The sequence below is a fragment of the Dipodomys merriami genome, unplaced genomic scaffold (assembly GCF_024711535.1).
Source record: "Dipodomys merriami isolate MVZ:Mamm:240054 unplaced genomic scaffold, mDipMer1.0.p SCAF_1, whole genome shotgun sequence".
Taxonomy (NCBI): Eukaryota; Metazoa; Chordata; class Mammalia; order Rodentia; family Heteromyidae; genus Dipodomys; species Dipodomys merriami.
Genome location: NW_027202270.1, coordinates 47,137,540 through 47,161,274, shown reverse-complemented (window position 1 = coordinate 47,161,274; position 23,735 = coordinate 47,137,540). Strand labels below are relative to the sequence as shown.

At 37.8% G+C, this 23,735-nt stretch overlaps 1 protein-coding gene across 3 annotated transcripts in view; it reads right to left on the bottom strand.

The window, feature by feature from the left end:
* The window catches only part of Stk39 (serine/threonine kinase 39), a 274,272-nt gene that overhangs the window by 96,093 nt on the left and 154,444 nt on the right, over positions 1–23,735 (bottom strand). For all 3 annotated transcript variants that reach the window (XM_070021570.1, XM_070021579.1, XM_070021587.1), the window contains exons 11-14: positions 21,586–21,708; positions 21,464–21,493; positions 5,636–5,698; positions 4,097–4,164 (exon numbers count right to left, since the gene is read on the bottom strand). In XM_070021570.1, the coding sequence (XP_069877671.1) occupies positions 4,097–4,164; positions 5,636–5,698; positions 21,464–21,493; positions 21,586–21,708 (284 nt within the window). The remainder of the gene's footprint in view (positions 1–4,096; positions 4,165–5,635; positions 5,699–21,463; positions 21,494–21,585; positions 21,709–23,735) is intronic.

The window sequence follows — 23,735 nt, the reverse complement described above, 5'->3', positions numbered from 1 at the left end:
ATGGGAGCACATATACTAAAAAGCACTGCCCAACTCAACACTATGTCTACACTATTTAACCTTTGGGGGAAAAATTACTAAGCCTCTCAGCCAGCCAATTAACTGGTACAAATTATGCAATTATGCCTATTTTCCAGGCTCAAAAGTAGTTGAAGAAGCCTAACTCCTGAATAATGATAAGGTAGAGTAAGAATTCAGGCACACTAATACTAAAACAGTCATCGACATTGTTTCTCACAGATTTAGCTTTCTTTCTGAAACCAAAATTATCTGTCTGATCTTTACAATGCCCCTTTTCCTAAAGAAATTAAAATAATAAGACAAGTCCCAATGACTCAAACCTAAAATCCTAGCTTTTCAGGAGGTAGAGACTGGGAGGACTGTGGTTCAAAGATGGCAGGATAAAACATCCATGAGAAAGTGTTTCAATCACTAAGCATATGCTGTAGTCCTAGCTACATGGCAGGTTAAAAGTAGGAGGATCAAAGTCTGGAGCCATTGTGAGAAGAAATTCAATATTCTATCTGAAAAACAACTAAACCAAAAAAGGAATGAGGTATAACTCAGGTGGTATAGCCCCTGCCTAGCACACATGAGGCTCTGAGTTCAAATCTTAGTTTTGAGAAAAAAAAAGATGAAACAGAAAAGAGGGAAATATTCTAGAATATTCTAGAGACCACTTTTCTCTATAGAAAGAAAGTCATGAGGTTGATCTGAGGCCTTTAAATGGTCTCTTGATGTCTTAGGGTACAGCTAACATATTAACAAGGCACATTTGCTATAAGCAAGCTGATACGACATTCCTTCAGCAAAGATGTAAACAGCATCCATACAGTTGAGCTTCCCAAGTGTAGACAGCGTTGAACACAAAGAAATTTACTTTTTTTTCCCTTTTCTTTGTTGGTCATGTGGCTTGACCTCTGGGCTTGGGCTCTGTCCCTGTGCTCAAGGTAAGTGCTCTACTGCTTAAGCCACAGTGCCATTTCTGGTTTCTAGTGGTTTATTGAAGATGAGTCTCACAGACTTTCCTGCCCAGGCTGGCTTTGAACCATGATCCTCAGATCTCAGACTCCTGAGTAGCTAGAGTTATAGGTATGAGCCACCCACAGGTGGCCATCTGGAATTTACAATTGAATTGCTAGTTCTATCATTTTTCCTAATCAATGATATGATTCTAAAAATCAGATGTTTTTTTGTGAAATAGGTATTTTTAAATGAAAAAATAAACTAATGATAAAATATATGTACAATTTTTCACTCAAGCCAAAATGCGTATTACTGTTTCCTGACAGTATATAAATCAGAAGGTGGTCCAGTTGGTATTTTCTGCCTGCATTTAAGAGTATTTCCTTTTTCTGTACCTTACTTTATGATGTTCTATTTTTATCATCAGATGACATTACTGTGTACACAATAGACAAGAGAGCATTTGCAAAGTGCATGAAGAAAAAAAAAGAAATTTACATTTTAACTATGCATAGTACTTGACACTGACCTTACATTTTAAATCCATATTCCTAATTTTACATGCAAGAAGTTAGTTTTAAAGGCAGTAATATATTTTTGACTCCTTAGTCTTTTGTCTATGATCAGCAGAAGTGAATAAAGGAGACAAATATTACCTAGAGTCACAATTTATTTGGGAAATTAAATATTTCCTAGTTTTGTACTCACAGAATAAAGGGAGGTACAAGAGGTACAGGTGAACAGGAGAAGGCAGGTAGGTAACAATGAGGAAGGAAGCCATGCGCCTAGCAGGTAGGTCTGTAAATGTTATAGTTTTTTTGAAAGTCAGAATGACCTTTCCAAGGGGAAAAGGCAGGCAGCCACCCACACAGAACTAGTTAAGGACTGATGAAAGGCTGGTTGAACCAGTTTCTTATTTACTAGTTCTTAGAATACAACAAAAGTAAACATCACACACAAATAGCTTCAGGAGGCAAGAAAGGCAAGCACGCTCACTGTTATCCACACACAGTGTAGACCAGTGATTCACTGATGAGGGCACGTATGGATATGTTTGCAGATGTACACACACATTTACTTCTGTCTGGGTGCACATCTATGTGTATCTGTGTATGCATGTAGATGTAGATAAGTCAGAATTTAAGTATTGTGATGGAGCAGAATGAAAACATTACAGAAAAGAGCATGTACTTTTGTTCAAACTCTTCCAGCTTCCTGCCACATAGACTGGCTCAAGAGGTGAGCAAATGATCCAGAGTAAATTTCAAGTAGAAAGATGTAAGTAAAGAAATTGTAGGGACAAAGCCAATGCTGAAGTGCAGGCTTCTGGTTGTCAAGAGAGGTTGAGGCTAGACAAGTTCTAGGAGAAGGAAGCTGTACCTCTGAGAGGATAGTGATGTTGAGAGAAGAGAGCTAGGGACTGCACCCTGCACAGATGAGATCTCCATGCCAACTCTACAATGCTACAACTTTGAACTATTATATTTTCTGTTTTAATTATAATCACACAATACACCTACATCTGGAGCACTGGGACAACACCCATTGCAAAAGCACTTAGAGTTCATCATCATGAAGCTCAAGGAATTCCTAGTGTATCTGTTAATTTTACCACATCCCCCTGGTAAATATACCCTCCCACTCTACTACACAATTATTTTCCTCTTTCCTCAAACCTTAAGTGCCTTCTTTCCCTTGTTCATGTTTAAATGACAACATTCTTTAACTTAATGAGAAAATATAAACTATTAGAATCCACCAATCTCTGACACCTCTAACCTTCCTCTAGTTCCTCTTGTTTTCATTGTTTGCTGCACTGCCCAACCCCTGAACTTTCCATTCTCCTAAGTCTAGCCACATAGATGTCTGGATGACATACCTGCTCAATGATTTAGGGGCATCAATCTTGTAATATTGTCTCTTTCATACAATTTTTCCTTCTCTACTGGATTTTTCCCAATTACTTAAAATCTGCTTTAACTCCATATTCTCACTGAGTTTCTCTCATCCATTTTTTGATCACTTGTGTCAAGAATTTCCAGCAAGAGCTTTCTGGGATAATACAAGTTAGCTATATCCTGTCACTCTATTTTTCTCTTGCCATTATGTCTTGAACTCAGTTTGATCAGGATTTTGTTCCCATCGCTCCACTGAAGCAGCTCTTGCCAAAGTCAAGGATATATTCCATTTGGCCAAATACAATGGTCAATTCTTAGTTCTCATTGTATGTGGTCTATTAGCAGCAGTTGATGTAGCTTTTAACTCTCCTGGAAACACTTGTTCCATCAGGTTCACAGGATAAATGCTCTCACCAGCATCTCCTTTCAGTCTGTGGATTCTTAGCTATCTGTGTACCACCTACGAGAGGGTACCAACCCTCTCCTTTGTTCTACCTTCATCTATTTAGGTGATTCATCTCATTTCATAGCCTAAAATAGCCTATGCATCAACAGTTCTCAAATTTACATTTCTAGCCCAGATAGAAAACCATGCATCCAAATGTTTACTTAACATCTCCTTGTTATCTAATAAACAACTCAAATGTAACATATGTTAACAAAGAAGAACCTGCAAAGATAGAATTTTAAAGTTTTTTTAAAAAAGTTTAAAATAGAATCAGCCTTCATTCGCTAAGTTATCAACTGTCAGGTACCATATTTGTATCCATTTCCTTCAAGAGTGAAAGTTCTTTCAAAATATATCTGTCATTTCTCCACAGTGGCTGATCAAACCTGCCACTGAAAAATGTTCCGAACAGGCAACTTGTAGTATAAGCATGGTTTATTTCTGTCGGAGACTGACTGCTGAAGTGTGAAAGAAACTCATTAAAAATCTCTTACTGTGATCTTAACATTGTTTAAAGAAAACATAAGAAAGAAAAGCAGGAAAACTTTAATGACAGGTACATTGAGCCTTCAGACACTCATCTGTATGTTTCTTTCATATTCTTCAGAAAGCAATTAAGACTGTATATAGTTCTTGGTATGTGGTATGCACTGGTTGTTTGGGAGAAATCAAATAAGATAAAAATTTTATTCTATGCTAATATGAAAAGTTGATGAGAGAGAGATCAGAATACCACAGTGTAGGAAAAATGATTTTTAAAAAAGTGAAGAGCAGTATTATTTACCTTAATCTTAAAACAAGGTTCACGGCACAAGAGGCTTCTCTGTAGTCTTCACTAGCATTGGGTTGGCCCTTTGAAAACAAAGCAGCAAACAGTGTTGTAAACTTCATTGGGAAAGGAATGAATAAAAATCACAATATCTGTCAATTTATATAGTTCTTCTCTTCTGAACATTTAAAAACTATGGCTTAATGCCTACAGGCCATATTTCTTCTCACAACACTTTCCCATGAGAAATACAATGATACCAAATTCCCGCCATACTTTTTAGTATGAATGTTTCCTACATAGCCTCAGTCTCAGCATGGATTCTATGAATAACTAATTTTACAATAGCTGGTCTAAAGGAGTGGCAGCCATTTACATTGGTACCATCTAATGCATAAAAGAGACTGTCATCCACCCGGCCTTGGTGATATACTAAGTGTGGGCCATAAGCTTTAAGATGGCAAAGTAAGGAATCTTTATCTTTCTCACTTATGGTCTATTTCCTTAAATACAGATTATCAATGGTGAATGACTCAATATCCACTCTCCACAAAGCCATCCACAGGAGTAGCACTGCTTATAGAGAGTGTGAAAAAGAAAACACGATTTCAGGTCAAGACCCAGTGCTGACAATTTATGCAACCATGGACAAATCGTTCTCTGAACCTATTTTCCCATTTATGAAATAGGGATAACACATTCCCAAAGGTTGTTGTGGAAGTAATATAATGAAGTGGGCTGCAAACTAATCTCTGCAAGCCTTTGCGACCTCAGCTATAAAATAAAAGCCAAGGACTAGATATTAGACCTCAAATAGACTTCTAGTAACCATGAAACTCCTCCCTCTAACCATCTCCCCAATATATAGCTATTTCATAAAACACAGATCAGGTAAAATAGAAATAAATTGAAATGGAATGCATATATTTAGAATAAAGTGTAAGGCTAATGATGTTTTAAGGCATAATCACTTTGATATGTTTATGAATTACATAACTAATATGTGGGCCTGCACTGTGCCTCTCTGTCCACGGTTCTTCTGCTGGGTTACTGAGCATCCTTCAATGCCCACCATGACTCATGGTGTTGTATTCTATACCTTTTATAATTATGCATTAAAGATATTTCACAAGACACTGCCTATAATTTTTACAAGGCAAGTTGTAGAGATGAATGGGCTCATAAAATTCAGTGATAAAAGAACTATGAAAGGTGGTTATAAGAATCCAACCAGGAGCAAAAAGTAAAGCATCAATTAACCACAATATGTTGTGGTGGAAATATAAAAGATTTGTGAGTCATATTCGTTGCTTATTTCCCAGAGAACCAGCCATTTAAGAATAGTTCTGGTAGTCTTGCTCTTGAACTTATCATTTAAGGATTGGACATCCTGCAAAAGATAGCCAATAGTAACAGTACTCTTCCTCATAAGAAAGACTTTACAATCCCGATATGGAAGCACTACCTTGAAATTGCCTACCAGTCTCAAATACTCAGGTGTTCTAAAGTTCTTTCCACAAAGTATGTCAAATTGAAATGACTGGCAGAATATACCTGAGAGTCGTGCACAGAGAGGGACTGTATTTGCTTGGGGATACTGCTGGCATTCACGGAGATCTGTTAAGAGAACCACTGTTACAACACTCAAGGAATCCAAAATTAAATATGTGGTCACTGTTGTTATGTGACATCCCAATTCTCAGAGACAATAATTTTCAGGACATCTTAAAGCATCAGAGATTCCCAACACAGATGCCAACTGCTTTTGCTTATCTGTAGTGGAAATCATCTAGGGAATGTGCTATTGACTCCTGGGTCCTACCTGTTCTGATTCAAAATTTCATGGACACAGAGAAGACCAGTATCTTTAACAAGTTCCCTGGGGTAGCCCATATGCATTTGGAGAACCACTGAGATAAAGACAAAAAGCATAAACTACTTGAGATTTTAAGCCTGAAACCAACTTACTTTTGCTGATCCAAAGTTAGAGGGCAATTAATGTCGAGTCAGTAAAAGTCTACCATTTAATTATTATTTTGAATAATAATTCGCTGTATTTAAAAGTACATGAAGGTAAGTGAATTTAACAAAAACACCATATGATAGGTTTTACTTTTCACTCAGAGCTGGAATTCTGGCCCTAGAGAAATACTCAAATTACTTTTGCGTCAAGGTGTGCTTTTGTGAACTGTGTCCTAGAGCAACACTTGAAAAACAAAATAAAAATATAAAAAGAGGATCTACTCTTTACTGACATAATATCAATTCTGAAATCATCAGTAATTTGGGGGGAGAACAAGAGTTTTCTAATGTTTAAGAATATAAAATTCTTACTCTCTCTGCTTTCCCAATAATAACTATAATAGTACTGAAGTAATGGGAAGAAGTTTCCTGATGTCGGTACTTATTTTGAAATGCCCAAAAAAGTTCAGAAAGTGGGAGGTGGAAGGATAGATCAATAGAAGCTTACCTATGTAACAGAGCAAGCATAACAGTAAGGCCTTGGCTAGCAGTATATGAGCTCACGATCAAGTGTGTAAATGCTGCTAAATGTTTGAAAAGGGTCATAAACAAATGTTAGGTAGGGGGATGAGTATGTTGGAACAAACAACTAGCCAGAGAGCTAAGGCCTATCATCAAGCTGATTCTGCGATATGTATTAACGTTTCAGTTACAAAGGCTACACCGCCATTAACAGAATATCCTACCTCTAGGATGAGACCAGTACTAATCTGAAAAACCAAAACCTTATTGACATTTCCTTAGAGGAGGTAACTTAAGGCCTCATCTCCTGACCAGCTCACTTGTGCCTCTGCCATCACTGGGAAAAAGATCTAGTCAACTGGATTGGGCAATGGGACCAGACCACTCACATTCTTGCAACTTTGCTGTATAGGTGTTACCCGGCATGGACATAAAAGGACAAGCCTCTGCTTCCACTAGAGCAATGCAGAAGGTTCCTTAGAAAATTGATCAGGTGTCCTCATATAAAACACATTCTTGGGAAGGTGGCTCAGTGGTAGAGTGCTTGCCTTGCATGCATGAGGCCCTGGGTTTGATTCCTCAGCACCACATACACAGAGAAAGCTGGAAGTGGCACTGTGGCTCAAGTGGTAGAGTGCTGACCTTGAGCTTAAAAGCTGAGGGACAGTGTCCAGGCCCAGAGTTCAGGCCCCACGACCGACAAGAAAACAAAAAACAAAAAACACGTTCTTTAACAATCAAGGACACACAAAACTCTCACCATTATAATCCTCTCTCTGGGATTAGGGGATGACCACAAACTGCTTTAAATTATAGGAGGCTAACACAGTAAGTAGCTCCCATTGATCAATAACAGAAACTCTTACTAGATTTTTTTTTCCCTTTTAAACAATTTGCTACAAGCTGGCATTTGAAAGAATGGCTGCTTAGATAGAAAAATAGTTAGGTAAAGTTGGACATAGCTCTTGGAGAGAATCTGCAGTAGGAAAACTAGTAAAATCTGAAAAAAATTCCTGGGTTTAGCTGAAAGTAATGTAGCAGTGTTGGTTCTTGAGTTGTGATAAATATACCAAGGCTACATGAGAAATTAACACTAGGAGAAACTGAATGAGGTGTCCATGGGAATGTAGTACTATCTTTGCAGTATTTATGAAAATCTAGAATTATTTCAAACACTTTACTTTCAGAAACTCATAAGTCAAACATAACTTTTGAACATAAATCTAACTTTCATCAAAACTACTCCTAAGTTCAGTTAACTACACTAAATAACACCTATTGGAAAGAAGCATCTTTAAAGTACCAAGTCAATGTGGCCTATGATGATGCCAGCTAATCCAAACATATTCAGAGGGAGAAAATCCAGTCTTTGTCTTTCTCTACTCATTGATATAGAAGACATATTGATGAGAGCTGACAGGAATATGAAATATACCCTCTCATTGAAAATAATTTGAAGAGCTAGTGCAACTCATCACAGCTATCAGGCAGACAGGTAAGGGGGCACTAGAAGGCTAAGGCAGGAAGATCATGAGTTCAAAGACTAGCTTGGGCTACAGAGAAGAGACCTATCTCACAATCAATAAACAAACAAAAAGGGAGCAATCACAACAAATGTGATCTTCATAATGTATCTAATCTCCAGAAAAATTAACTGAGCCTAAATCTACACTAAATACATGTTCTCCTCAGGATAAGACCCAAGAGTCAGAAAAGAAAGACTTTGAGGTTCCGGGAAGATGGCGGAGGAGAAGCTGGAATCTGAACAAGCTCTCGCATAGAAAGTAGGTTTAGAGTTCCAGTGAACAGTCCTAAGCCAGAGAATCACACCAAGTGTACCATCACAGGACAGAGAGTTAGACAAGAGAGGGGAAGACAAGGAAACGCACCAGCTGCCGCTCCGGCGGCGGGGTCGCGGCGGCGACCACCGCCGCGGGAGTCATACCTGAGACACAGAGAGTCGGGGACGAAGGAGCCAGACGCAGCGGACGAGCGGATTCTACTCAACACCAACAAGAACCGACAAGGAGCGAACATCTTCATCCTGCTGTTTGCAGACCAGAGACGACCCAGGATCCAAGACTCGGCGTGAGTACAAGCCCGACATCCTCACTCCTCAGGGAGCAGAGGAGGGAAGGCCACCCCTCCCCCCCCAGCACCGGTGATCTCCATCTTGGATACCGACAAAGCTCGGAGTTGCTGCTAGCTCCAGCTCAGGCCTTGGAATAAAACGAGTCATTTAGCAGGTCACAAGAACTTAACGCCGAAGTGACCTGCCAGACTCAGCTCCATCCAGGGAAAAGTCACCCAGCTCAGGCGCCAGCCATCGGAGTGCCTAGCGTCACTGGGTAACCAGAGCCAGAGGCTGCCCCTCCCTCTAGCAGCCACCACAATCAATTGAAAAACAGAAACCCTGAGAATGGCTCCAGGCTGGGCGCTGTGAGCTCTATCACAAAATAGCCCCAGGGAAAAGCTACTGTTTGTTGAAAGGCCTCAACCCTACCCAGAACCTAGCCTCATAACCACATCCCCCTCTTTTGTGACTCTCAAAGCAGACCACCCTCCCAGAAAACTAACCTGGGAGGGGGATCTCAAAATCTTGGGTAAAGCAGAGCATTTTTCTGCCTCTTCCAACCAACCGACTTAAGAAACCAATCAAGCCACAGGACCTCAAGCTGACCAGAGACTACAACAAGAGACTGGTCGCAGACAAAAGGGAGATACAGGATTCCTCCCACTCCTCCCCCCCCCAAAAAAAAAAAAATCAAAAGACTTTTTTTTCTTTTTTTCTTTTTTTTTTTTTTTTTTTTTCTTCTTCTTCTTTTCTTTTTTTTGCTTGTTTTTTGTTTTTTGTTACCTTATATATATATATATATATATAAATTTTTTCCCTTCTAAAACTTTTATTAATCTTTTATTTTTGCCTCTTCTGAAAAAATAATTGTTTTCCAGTAATTTTTTTTTCTCATCTTATAATTTTTATTTTAGGAATACGTGAATGAGAGTTTTCCTTTCTTTTCTTGTCTTCTTTCTCTTTTTCTTTCATTCTTAATTATCTTTTTGTTTTTTATCTAGCTCTACTGAACTTCTGATATTTTCTTCTCCCTTTCCCATCCTTAAAGCTTTCCACATCTCCTCTATGTCCCTCCCCTTCTCTGAACATATTCACATTCCTCTCTAAATAGACGGTCTTTTAACCTCTATAATAACATTAATTTTTACGTTTCTATTCTTTTTCTGGTCTCTCTTTATTCCCCTTTCCGTCTCTTCTTTTTCTCTCTCTCTCTACTTGCATCCTACCCAACCCATTTCCTGCACTGTGATTAGGACATAGTTAACTCTCCCTGTGCCTCCCCACACCAATCTATTCCTATTTTTTACCCACATCTCTCCCTAATCCTAATAATTTCTGGTTTTCCAAATTCTTTTCTGCGGTTCGAAGTCCTTTAACATATAGTCATTTGATGTTGAATAGATGTATCTGTTGAACTAGATTGTATCTGTAGACTATTGACTGTACAAATGCAAACTTTGGTTGATGGTTGCCTTAAGATAGTGTTCTAGCACAAAACTGGTGCAATCTGTATCTCAAATGGGCCGAGTAAGCCGGAAAAACACAAGAAAAATGGCAAATTCGGGTATCTCAATTCCCAACCTTGATAATCAGGGATTAGAACAGATAAAGAATAATCCAGAGGAGAGTTCCCAAATAGCTCTACAAACACTAATAGCAAACATGATAAATGAGAAGTTTGACAATGTACAAAGGACTCTGTATGAGCGTGATAGGGAGAGAGAGGAGGCATCCCAGAAGTTTATACAGGAACATCATAAGCGTGAGGAAGCTTCTCAAAAACTGATACAGGATTTGCGTGAACAACTTGAGAATACTCAAAGAGAAAGGGAGGAATGGCGTGAGCAGGCAGAGAACACTCAAAGAGAACTGCAGGAATCCCACAGAAGGGAGGAAACTAATCAAAGAGTAATTCACGAATTAAGAGACCAGGTAGAGAATACACAAAGATCACTAAAGACATTCATGGAATCCATTAACAAAGAGCTGAAGGAAGTCAGGGAGACCACAAAGGGAAGGCTGAATGGAACCCAACAGAAGGAATGGGAGTCCAAAGAAACCATAACCAATCAACTAAGTGATTTGAGAACAAACACTGAACACCAAATTAAGGAAGTAAAGAAATTCATACAAGACCTAAAACAGAGCTTCAACAAAGAACTTGAAGCCATCAAAGCTGACCAATTAGAAGGAAAAGAGATAAAAAACAAAGTAGAGAGTCTTGACAGCAGGTTAGACCATGCAGAAGATCGAATCTCAGGGATTGAAGACAGCCTAGATATTATAGAGAAAGAACATACAACCATCCAAGACAAGTCCAAGAAATATGATAGGTCTATTCAACACCTGGAAGACACCATCAGAAGGCCCAATCTAAGGATAATGGGTGTAGAGGAGCACCTAGAAACAGAAGTTAATGGTCTAGGAAATTTGTTTAACAGGATCCTAGCAGAGAACTTCCCAAACATACAAAAAGATAGGCCTATTCAGATACAAGAAGCTTTTAGAACCCCAAATAGACCAGACCAGAATAGGACATCCCACCGTCACATTATAATCCACACAGGATCAACCCAGACCAAGGAAAAGATCCTTAAAGCTGTCAAGGAGAAAAGGTTAATCACCTATAAAGGGAAACCAATTAGAATTACCTCAGATTTCTCACCAGAGACAATCAAAGCAAGAAGAGCCTGGAATGATGTATGCCATGCCCTAAAAACAAACAACTATCAACCAAGAATACTGTACCCAGCTAAACTCTCCTTCATAACTGAAGGCCAAATAAAAACCTTCCATAGCAAAGAAAAATTGAAACAATACATCTCCACCAAACCAGCCCTACAAAAGATTCTTAAAGATGTCCTACACATAGAAAACCAACAAGAACGCAACAAAGGCCAAGAAACTGCACCCAAACTGAGAATCCAAGAACCTTAGGAAGAACCCAGTTTTCACAGCCCCCAAGAAGGTGGATAACATGGCAGGAACTCCCAAATACCTCTCAGTCCTATCTCTTAATGTTAACGGACTGAACTCTCCAATTAAGCGACATAGACTGTCTAGTTGGATTAAAAAACAAGACCCTTCTATCTGCTGCCTGCAGGAGTCACATCTTGCCCGTAAAAACAAACATATTTTCAAGGTTAAAGGCTGGAACAAAATCTACCAAGCAAACGGCCCTCATAAACAGGCGGGAGTTGCAATCCTAATATCAGATAAAATAGACTCCAAATTAAAATTCGTGAGAAGAGATAAAGAAGGTCGCTACATACTAATTAAAGGATCTCTCCTTCAGGAGGATATTACAATTCTAAATATCTATTCGCCAAACAATGGAGCACCCAAATTTATCAAAGAAACACTACTTTCCCTCAAATCCCAGATAGATCCAAAGACATTAATCGTTGGGGATTTTAACACACCACTCTCCCCACTAGATAGATCAACTCGGCAAAAACTCAACAGAGAAACCGCAGATCTAAACAGCTGCATAGATCAACTAGACTTAACAGACATTTACCGAACATTTCACCCAGCAGCATCAGAATACACGTTCTTCTCAGCAGCACATGGGACGTTTTCTAAAATAGACCACATTTTAGGCCACAAAGCAAACTTGTCTAAATTCAGAAACATTGAAGTTATACCTTGCATTCTCTCTGACCACAAGGGAATAAAATTAGAACTCAACACCAAAAGCCACCAAAGAAAGTCCGGTATCACATGGAGGCTGAACAACACACTGCTGAATCATGAGTGGGTCATGGAAGAGATTAGAAAGGAAATTCAAATGTTCATGCTATTCAACAAAAATGAACACACAAATTACCAGCTCCTCTGGGACACAGCAAAGGCAGTACTCAGAGGCAAGTTTATAGCTCTGAGCTCCTACATCAACAAATTGGAGAGATCGGAAACTAATAATTTAATGACACATCTAAACCTCCTTGAAAAAGAGCAGCAAGATAAACCCCAATCCAGTAGACGGAAAGAAATAATCAAAATTAAATCAGAATTAAATGAATTAGAATCCAAAAAAACTATAGAAAGAATCAACAAAACAAAGAGTTGGTTCTTCGAAAAACTTAACAAAATTGACAGACCCTTAGCAAACCTTATCAGAAAAAGGAGAGAACACACCCAAATTAATAAACTCAGAGATGAGAATGGAAACATCACCACGGAAACAACCAAGATTCAGAACATTATTAGGGGATACTTCTCAAAACTTTATGCTAATAAGTTTGAGAACTTGACAGAAATGGACCTTTTCCTAGCAAATATTGACATGCCAAAACTAAACCAAGATGAGTTAAACCAGCTTAACAGGCCCATATCAAGCATCGAAATAGAAACAGCAATAAGAGACCTCCCAGCTAAGAAAAGTCCAGGACCAGATGGTTTTACAGCGGAATTTTACAAGGCCTTCAAAGCAGAGCTCACACCAATACTCCTCCAACTCTTCAATGAAATTGAAAGAGAAAGCTCACTACCGAACACATTCTATGAAGCCATCATAACCCTCATCCCAAAACCAGGCAGGGACTCATCAAAGAAAGAGAACTATAGACCCATTTCTTTGATGAACATTGATGCAAAACTTCTCAACAAAATTTTGGCCAATCGACTTCAACAATTCATCAAAAAAATCATACACCATGATCAAACAGGATTCATTTCAGGGATGCAAAGCTGGTTCAATATACGCAAATCAATTAATATTATTCATCACATCAACAGGAGCAAGAATAAGAACCACATGGTTATCTCAATAGATGCAGAAAAAGCATTTGACAAGATCCAACACCCCTTTATGATGAAGGTTCTGGAAAAATTAGGAATCCATGGAACATTCCTCAATACAATAAAGGCTGTATATGACAAACCTACAGCCAGCATTATACTCAATGGTGAAAAACTAAAGCCATTTCCTCTTAACTCAGGAACAAGACAAGGATGCCCACTCTCTCCACTTCTCTTCAATCTAGTATTAGAATGCCTAGCTACAGCAATAAGACAAGATGCAGACATAAAGGGGATCCAAATAGGGAAAGAAGAAATAAAACTCTCCCTCTTTGCAGATGACATGATCTTGTATTTAAAGAATCCCATAGACTCCACTCCCAAATTACTCAAGCTGATTCAAAACTTTGGCAAAGTAGCAGGTTATAAAATTAACCCCCAAAAATCAACGGCTTTTCTATATGCCAACAATGAGAAAAGTGTGGCTGAAATTAGGAAAGCAACTCCATTTGTAATAGCCCCACAAAAAATAAAATACCTAGGAATTAACTTAACCAAACAAGTGAAGGACCTCTATGATGAAAACTTTAAAATCTTGAAAAAGGAAATCAACACAGAACTTAAAAAATGGCAAAACCTCCCATGCTCCTGGATTGGCAAGATTAACATCGTGAAAATGGCAATACTTCCCAAGGCTATCTACAAATTCAACGCGATACCTATCAAAATTCCACCCTCATTCTTCAAGGAAATAGAGGAGGCAATCCAAAAATTCATATGGAACAATAAAAGACCCCGAATAGCAAAAACGCTCCTCAACGGAAAGAACACTGCTGGAGGAATATCAATACCAAATTTCAAACTCTACTATAAAGCCATAGTAATCAAAACAGCTTGGTATTGGCATAAGAACAGACCTCAGGACCAATGGAATAGAATTGAAAACCCAGAAATGAACCTACAGACCTATAGCCACCTAATCTTCGATAAGGAAGCTAAAACAATAGAATGGAAGAAAGACAGCCTCTTCAGTAAATGGTGCTGGCAAAATTGGTTAACTACATGTAGAAAACTAAAGCTAGATCCTTATATATCACCCTGCACCAGAATCAACTCCAAATGGATCAAAGACCTTGAACTCAAAGCAGACACTCTGAAAACATTACAGGATGGAATAGGAGAAACCCTAGGTCTCCTTGGCTCAGGTCGAAATTTTCTGAATAGAGACCCGGAAGCACAACAAATCAAAGAAAGGTTGGACAAATGGGATTGCATAAGATTGCAGAGCTTCTGCAGGGCAAATGACATAGCTGGCAAGATCAATAGAAAACCCACCGATTGGGAGAAGATCTTTACTAGCCATACAACGGACAAGGGTCTCATATCTAAAATATACTTGGAACTCAAAAAATTAAACCACCCAACAACAAATCCTCAAAGAAACAACTGCCCAATAAATAAGTGGGCGAAAGACTTAAAGAGAAGCTTCTCTGAAGAAGAAAGAAGGATGGCCAATAGACACATGAAGAAATGTTCAACATCCCTAGCCATAAAAGAAATGCAAATCAAAACAACATTGAGATATCACCTCACTCCAGTTAGAACAGCAAAAATCAAGAACTCCAATAACAATAGATGCTGGAGGGGATGTGGACAGAAAGGAACCCTACTTCATTGTTGGTGGGAATGTAAACTTGTTCAACCACTTTGGAAAGCAGTATGGAGGTTCCTCAAAAGACTTCACATAGATCTCCCCTATGATCCAGCAATCCCACTTTTGGGCATTTACCCAAATGTTTACAAACAAGACCACACTAAAGCTACCAGCACAACTATGTTTATTGCAGCATTATTTACCATAGCTAAGATATGGAACCAACCCAGATGCCCCTCAGTAGATGAATGGATCAAGAAAATGTGGTATATATACACAATGGAATTCTATGCCTCCATCAGAAAGAATGACATTTCCCCATTTGTTAGGAAATGGAAAGGTTTGGAAAAAATTATATTAAGTGAAGTAAGCCAGGCCCAAAGAAGCATAGGTCCCATGGTTTCCCTTATTTGCAATATCTAGTATAGGTATGAGTCAAGCGGAAAAGGTCAGATAATGTGATGCTAGGAAAATGAACCCTTAAATATGTATTTTAATGTTTTCGTTTCTTTCATGCATGTATTTCTAATGCATTTATAAGATTATTTCTTTGTTGCTTTGTATGTCCCTCCCCCACAGTGTAACCCCCGTTTTCACTATATTTGATGTCAGTATAACATGTGGAGTAGATGGGGACAAACAAGTCGTTTAAGGATTCAGGTGGACCTGTTGCAACAATGAGAAGTACAAAATGTCATGTCAAAACCAGCATTACAATGCCGGTGTGGGGGGGGGGGGAGGGGGGTATAATTGGGGGGGGGGAGGGGGGTAAAATTGGGTGGGGGGAGGGGGGAGGCGGGGAAGGGAAGTGAAGGGTAAACAAAGGAGGAGGCTGCAATGCTTGGTAAGAAATGTATCCATTATCCTGCCCATGTAATTGTAGCCCCTTTGTACAGTATGTTCTCAAATAAAATAAAATACAATTTAAAATTAAAAAAAAAAAAAAAAAAAAAAACAAAGGAGGGGGTAACAATGCACCATAGGAAATGGACTTATTACTTTACTCATGTAACTGTAACCACTCTGTACAATATCTTTACAATAAAAATAGATATTAACATTTATTAAAAAAAAAATAAAAAATAAATAAATAAAAAATAAAAAAAAAAAAAAAAGAAAAGAAAGACTTTTATGATTAACCAATGAATCTTGGGAACAAAGCTCAACAGCTATTGTGTCAGCACTGCTGCACTTCAACCACACAAGAAGGATTTTTATCAAGAAGTTTATGAAAAACCCTTTCTCCCTTCCTTCCAAGTTTCTGATAGACAGAAAATTAAAATCTTAAGGAATTCTGACACAACCTTCCTGAATTCTACACTGCACTTCCAGATTAAGAGCTATTATGTACTACTCCTAGTCAGTAGTTCCCTGTGTTAGCCGTGAGTCAGAATCATGTGAGCAGAGTTGCCTGGACATCAACCCATACTAATATATTAAAATCTGTAAGTGAGTGTAGGTGTTGTGTATCTAAAGCTTTCCCTTCTTCCCATATGGAGACAAGAGCGGTGAATCATTCATTTTCGTGCTGCTTAAGTGAGGCCTTACTTTAATAGAGGCCTTAGTGACTGCCCTTCTTGGTTAAAATAAAAGCACAGGAAACTAAATTTAAAGATAAAACCAAATTAATCTCTAGAATCAAAAAATCAATTACTTAGCTGGGAGCCAGCAGCTAAGATCTGTAATTCTAATCACTCAGGAGGCCAAGATCTGAGGATTACAATATAAAGCCAGTCTAAGCAGGAAAGTTCATGAGACTCCTATCTCCAATTAACCACCAGAAAAGCAGATATAGAGGTATGGCTCAAATGGTGGGGCACCATCAAGGCTCTAAGCTCAAGCCCCAGTATCAGTACCAAAAAAATTATATAAATATATATATATATATATATATACACACATATATAATAATCTGAAAAAATCCCCCAAAAGACCAACATTGGAATAATATAGTTCAACAATTTTAGATACAAAGATATCTAAGCCTGGTATCAGCAGCTCATGCCTATAATCCTAACTACTTAGGTGGCTGAGACCTTTGAAGATGATTGGTTCAAAGCCAAGCCCAGGTAGAAAACTATACTAGACTCTATCTCTAGTTAGCCAGTAAAATGCCAGATGAGAGGTGTGGCTAAAGAAACAGAGTGCCAGCCATGAGTAAAAAAGCCAAGCTTCCTTGGGAGATGCATATTAAGAGATAGTAACTAAGGAGGCATATCCTCATATTCTAAATCCCCACAGAAATGGAAAGTCCTAGAGAGTAGGTATTCCTCTCTTTTTGTCTATTGTTTTCTAATTCCATGTAGAAGTAATTATCTTTATCAATAATAATATTATTATTAAGCTTTAGTCTCTTCTGGAGTAGTAATAAGGATGAGTATTTACTTATCACAAATTATTAATTAGTAGTAAGTGATTTTTTTTAAATATCAAATTAGGAGCACAGAACCCCTTTTCCAATATACCTGGCTATGAATCACAAGATAAATGATGTAACCTCACACCTTCCAGTTTATGCTGGAAAGGCTCCTAGATTTAGGTAGACTTCCAAATGTCGCCCAAGATAAACATGTTTTTCCATTGTCTCTCTAAAGACTACCCTACTTTGGCTTTCTCTGTCTCCTCCAGCCAATGTTCTAACATCTGAAGATTCTACCCCAGGTATCCCAGGAGGTTGACATAGTGACTCACAAGTAAAACATTCCTAAAACACACCTCATTTATTGTGGCACCTTACCAATCTTAATATGTTACTAACCAAGATCGCTTCTGTGAACCTTACCCCAATTATATAACATCTTCTAGTCCTTTGTTCCCACTCCAGCTTCCTCAGTGTATGCCTATCAAGTGGTAGAGTGCTAACCTTGAGCAAAAGAAGCTCAGGGAGAGTGGCCAGGCCCTGAGTTCAAGCCCAAGGAATGGCCAAAAAAAAAAAGAGTTTATGCCTGTTATATACTACCTGTTTAATGGTTTTATTTCTGTGCAGAGATATTCATGTTACCAACTAATATGTATACAGGACCTATTAGATATAAAGGAGATACAACATGAATAAAACACTACCTTATTTTTCTAGCAGCTTAGTCATAAAATGACTAAATTGTATTTTACATGCATGACAAATACTACTGGGAGAGCTCATCATAATAATACTCTTCTGGCATCTAAATGTACCATTTGGCACAGATAAGCATTTTTACTGGTGAAGATATTTAAAGGTAAGGTACATTGGTACAGTTATTGACAGCAACTCTGAAAACTCAAAATAAGCAGACATGTCCACCAAAGTAATCACAATTCCAATATCTATACTATACTTGTGTATGTGCTTCCAAAATGAAAGAGAGTTAATGGAATGATGTTTGTAACAACACCCTCATTGCCAAGAAGAAAATGGTTAAGTAAAAACCATCTCAATGTAATATTACATAGCAATTAAAAATAAATAGGCACTAGGAAAACTGTGAGGATAGGTGTGGTTTGGAAGGATGAGGGAAGTAAGAGTGATGTTGATCAAGAAATATTGTCTCATAAGTCAACATGTTGAAACTACCCCTTAGTACAACTACTTAATGATACAGAATATAATTTTTAAAAATAAACAGAAAGGCCAGGTGCCAGTGGCTCACACCTGTAAATCCTAGCTACTTAAGAGGCTGAGATCTGAGGATCATCGTTCAAAGCCAGCCCACATGGGAAAGTCCCTGAGACTCTTATTGCCAATTAACAGCTAGAAAACTGGAAGTGGCGCTATGACTCAAGTGGTAGAATGTTCACCTGCTGAGGAGCTCAAGGACAGCGCCCAGGCCCAGAGTTAAAATCCCACAATTGATAAATAGATAGATAGATAGATAGATAGATAGATAGATAGATAGATAGATAGATAGATAGATAGATAGATAAGAAGGTCTGCACTCTAATAGATTTTCAAGTCAATAAAGCAAGTTGCAAAACATGTATAGTTTTTTATAATGCCTTTCATGTTTTTAAAGGATGCACTCAAAATCTTTACTTTCATATTTATATTGGAGTGAGCAGGAAAAGAGACAGAAGAAAACACTGCAGCTTGACAACTTCTGTGGAAAAAGTCAGGGGACAAAGGCAGGCAACAGGAAGAAAGTAGTTTCTATTTTCATTCACTTTGATCTCTTCTGCCTTTTCAGATCTGTATGGACTATAAGGCCCATCATAGCCAAGCTATCTGAAGTTACATTTTCCTACATTTTCCTGCTTTAACCATTCTATTTTTATTCCTTTGGCTCCTATTCCACTGTAACAGACCACACAACTTACTTCCACTCCTGTTGCAATGTGAAGCCTACAAGGATGGGACCACACTGTTTTTATCCCAAGGTACTCATCCCCATACTTACTAAACAGTGCAGAGCAAGCACACATAATATACATTTTTGAAATACTTATACACTTAACACATTTTAATTCCCTTTATTATAGAAAATAAAATACTTTATGCTTTGCTTACAGGAAACAATTTGGGGTTGTTGGCAATTCAAAGGACTGATTTAATTAACTAAAAAGCTGGAAGGACACAGCACCTTTATTATAACACTTTATAACAGCTCAGGCTATGGAAATCTAGCACATCACAAGGAAATGGTATAAGAAAGTTGTTGTGAGAAGCTGTGCAATAGAGCTAGGGAAGTAAGTTATCCCTAAACTGTGGAGGAGATACTTGCATGCAAATACATTTACTCTTTAAGGAATAATAAAAAAAAACTATCTATATATTTTCTTAAGAAAACACCAGTGTGGGATCAGACCTAGGCTACTGGGAAATCAAGTGAGTTCAGAGGCAGGGAAGTGTCTACAATTGACAAATGCCAGTCAAGAAGATGGATAGTGATGTTTGAGTATCAAATGACAGCATGCCTTACATTTTTCCCTCTCCAACCTATGTAGAAATCATTCTTGCTAACAGTTCCTACCATTATCTCCAAAATGCATTGGTGATGAGAGCAATTTCATCAAGCACCTAGTAAGATACTGTCTCAACAAATCCTTAAGAAGAAAGACTGGCACTCAGCAGTCTGTTACCAAGGGAAAATATAGTATTTTCAATGAAAATATCCTGTAGTGAACCAATAATGAATGTTTTTGAGCTGATGGTGCTACTTGAAGCATCTTCTTTTGTTTTACTTCAAAGCAGAACTCACACTTTTAATGAGAGCTACTCTTAGAAATAAATGAAACCAGGACTCTGTATTTCACTCTAGAAAAAAAAAAGGAGAAAAGAAGGTAAAGAGAGGGCAAAGTTCATGACATCTGGTAAGATCATTCAAAAACATCAGCTTATCTGTGCAGTCAATATATCTCACTCCAATAGTTGAACAGAGTGCTCCTCCAGAGAGGAATATGTTCTTAAACCAAGCTTAGATTTCACGCTTGAGATGAAAACAGTAGTTCATATAAGAAATAGGAGGAAGTAAGATAGTTCTGAAGGAAAGCTACCACTGGGCAGCAGGTGCACTGAACATCTCAGGAAAAGTCTAACTGTGTATACGGAAGGAAGTCCAGGGAAGAGAGTGACTTGTGTTTCTGTTGTGGACCTCCTGCCAATCTCAGCTGGCTACCATTACTTAAAACACGATGGTAAGAAGATTTATTCAGCTGAACAAAAGGAAATGTCTGCTAACTTAAAAAAATGGGATGAATATTATGTGTAGTTCCAGGTTTCTGTTTTCTATAATGAGGCTTTATCAAGGTACACATTAATTACCAGGGGTATAAAATATCTAGAGCTACTTAAACATGCTCAAATTTCCTCTAGGAGAATTAGTGAGCTATACTCATCATTAGGCATTAAAATAATTAATCAGATGGAATAAGTAAAAAAAAAATGATCTCTTAATCAAAAGATGACCAGTTCTCAAAGGGAAGCTATTAAATGAATGCTCCTTGCCTCCAAGTACCCAGGAGATTTAAACATCGAGATTTAAACATCAAGACTAATGATTTCAACCTGAAGTTTCTGCTCATTTTAGAAGCATTATTGTAAATTAAAAACCCAGCAGCAATTTTAAGTGTATGCTTACTATATTTTCTAAATGACAGTACTACTATGAATTAAGAGTAATTATTATCTAGTCAGTGCCAAGGCCTCCAAGGAGTATACTTTACAAAATATGTGGCACCTTTTAAGTACTCTGATCATCTCAATCTGATGGAGGGAAGAAGAGGCTCAGAGAATACAGTCATTTGACCTGATTTGACTCATCCATAGTAAATAAGACAGAATCAGAACTTATAAAGTCTATAGTTTTCCTTTTATTTTCTCCTTCATGAGATCTCAAAGTCTCTTTTGCTGATGGGTCAGACACTGATACCACAGTGAAGAATAAACTAGTGAAAAATAAACATAGGAATAGATATCTACATATACACATATACATAAGTAGTCACTGCTTACCTGTGGGTTTTCTTCTTTTACTCTTCGTGACTGTAAAACAATTACATGTCTATTAATATTCTCAAAAGTACAGTGGGAGGACAATACACACAGCTTGGCTGATAGTCACCAAAGCCAGTGACCTTTTCTTGAGAAGCAGCTGCTTTCCCCTCTTCACTTTTCTCATCCATCTCGTCGTCACTCCACTCCCAATCACCGTCTTCCGTTTTATGTAGGTGACCACTTGACCCAGGAACTCGTCTCACCTGAATCCAAACAAAACATACCATTCTTCACTGGTCAAGTGTGCACAGTGCTCACTAGTCATGCTATAATTTAGTAACATAGCACACACATACTTCCCTGAAATAACCAAAGTGGTTATTCAGGGTTAACTAGAAGATCCAAAAAGCCTACACAGCCTCTGGACTCCCACACTCACCCTCTTTCCAAAACATATTTCTCTAACACATACAGAACAAAACATTTTGAAAGAACACCACACTCAAAGCTTTAATGATCAAGTTTGTTTTTCACTTTTACTTAATTAACAACTGTACTAGTATCTACATACACATACACATACACACACACACACACAAAGGCCATGTGAATGTCTTCAAATTTGCCTAAGGAAACATAAGGAAGCAACTTCCTGCTGACTGAGCAGAGGCAGGGTAATCAGAAAACCTAATGAAGCATGCTAGACTAGACGTATGCGATCTAAGACCTACATCCACACAGCAAATACCCTTCTGTTGCCACCTTGCTCTTTTTCAGAACCTGACATCATGCTTGCATTCCCAGGATTCTGCTCAACCTACTTGGACAAAACAAAATAGCATCAGTCTATTCCTAATACACTTGTCACATGTTTGAGAGTTCTAAAAATATTGTTATTGTTATAATAATAATAATAATAATAATAATAATAATAATAAAGTAGTAGTAGCAGTAGTAGAAGTAGTAGTACTTTCTAAGCTTGATCTAACCCACAGGGAATGCTTTCCAAATGTCTTCATGGTTGAAAAACCAAAATTTTTAAAAGGATAGAATAACAGAAGAGCTACTGAGACATAATCAAACAAAGCCCTGCAGTAGATGAACAATAAATGAACATAATGGCCGGTGGCCACTGATTCAGATAAACTCATGGTAAATAGAGATGACATATTCAGCACTTCCTTTTACAGAGGAGATGATGGCCCAGAAAATGCCCTGAAATCATGCAGCTATGAGGCAACATAAAAGTACAAAGCAAAGCCTTCAGATACCCATTTTCCTCATGCCACTGAATGATTATTTATAAAGTATGTCCTGTGAAAACTCCAAAAGTCCATACAAAAAAGGTAATTTTTATAATAGAAATTATGTAGTCAAATCATAGGCATGACATTTGACCCAAGGAAAATACCAACAACACTGAATATACGTCAGATCAATGTGAATCCATAAACGACACATGCTTTGGGCGATAGGCTGGAGTTGGGAGGCACTGCCTTGAGAACCTGGAAAAGTTACTATGACTATTTTGTCTGGAAGTTTTGAATTCCAACAGAGTAAACCTTAAAAGGAAATAAAAAGTCACTCACCATTGCAAACTGTTAGGTCTAACTTTTTTTGAAAAAATGTTTTTAACCAGCTTACCTTTGAAACAGTGCAACCACTTTTGTGCTTTGCCTAAGCTATTATTTCCAGTTGGGTTTTGAGCTGCTGTGAAACCTATTCTAATGATGGTGATTTTAATAGTGCTTAGAGATGCTGGCAAAGTCTTTGAAAAATTGCTGAAATGCACTTAAGGGTTTTCAGAACAGATTGCTCATTTTTAAGACTTCAAAGAAATGGGTAACAGAACAGAAAATAATTTTCTGTTGACATAGACAATAAAAATAATTATTTTCTTGGCAATACTAATTACAGCGAAGGGCACTGTTTAATGAAAACATTTAAAAGGAAGAATTTAAGTCCCATTATAAAATATACTATTAACTAACAAGTGAGAAAAAGAAGTAAAATTATGGATAAAAACAAAATAAAACTACTCCTAATAAAGCTGTAGATGAATTTAATTAGTTGATGAGTTAGTATTCTTCAAGACATTGCATGAAAAAAGAGACTAGCTTTATACTGTGAAATATAGTTCACGCCCTCTTTCCCTCTGGCTCTATATATTTGCAAGATTTGTCAGTTTCATTTCCACAAGCAGGATCCAACTATGAACAATAAAATGGCCATCCTTTTCTATTTCTATTTTATTTTAGGACCCTAGGTTTATTTGCTGAGGGAGAGAGAT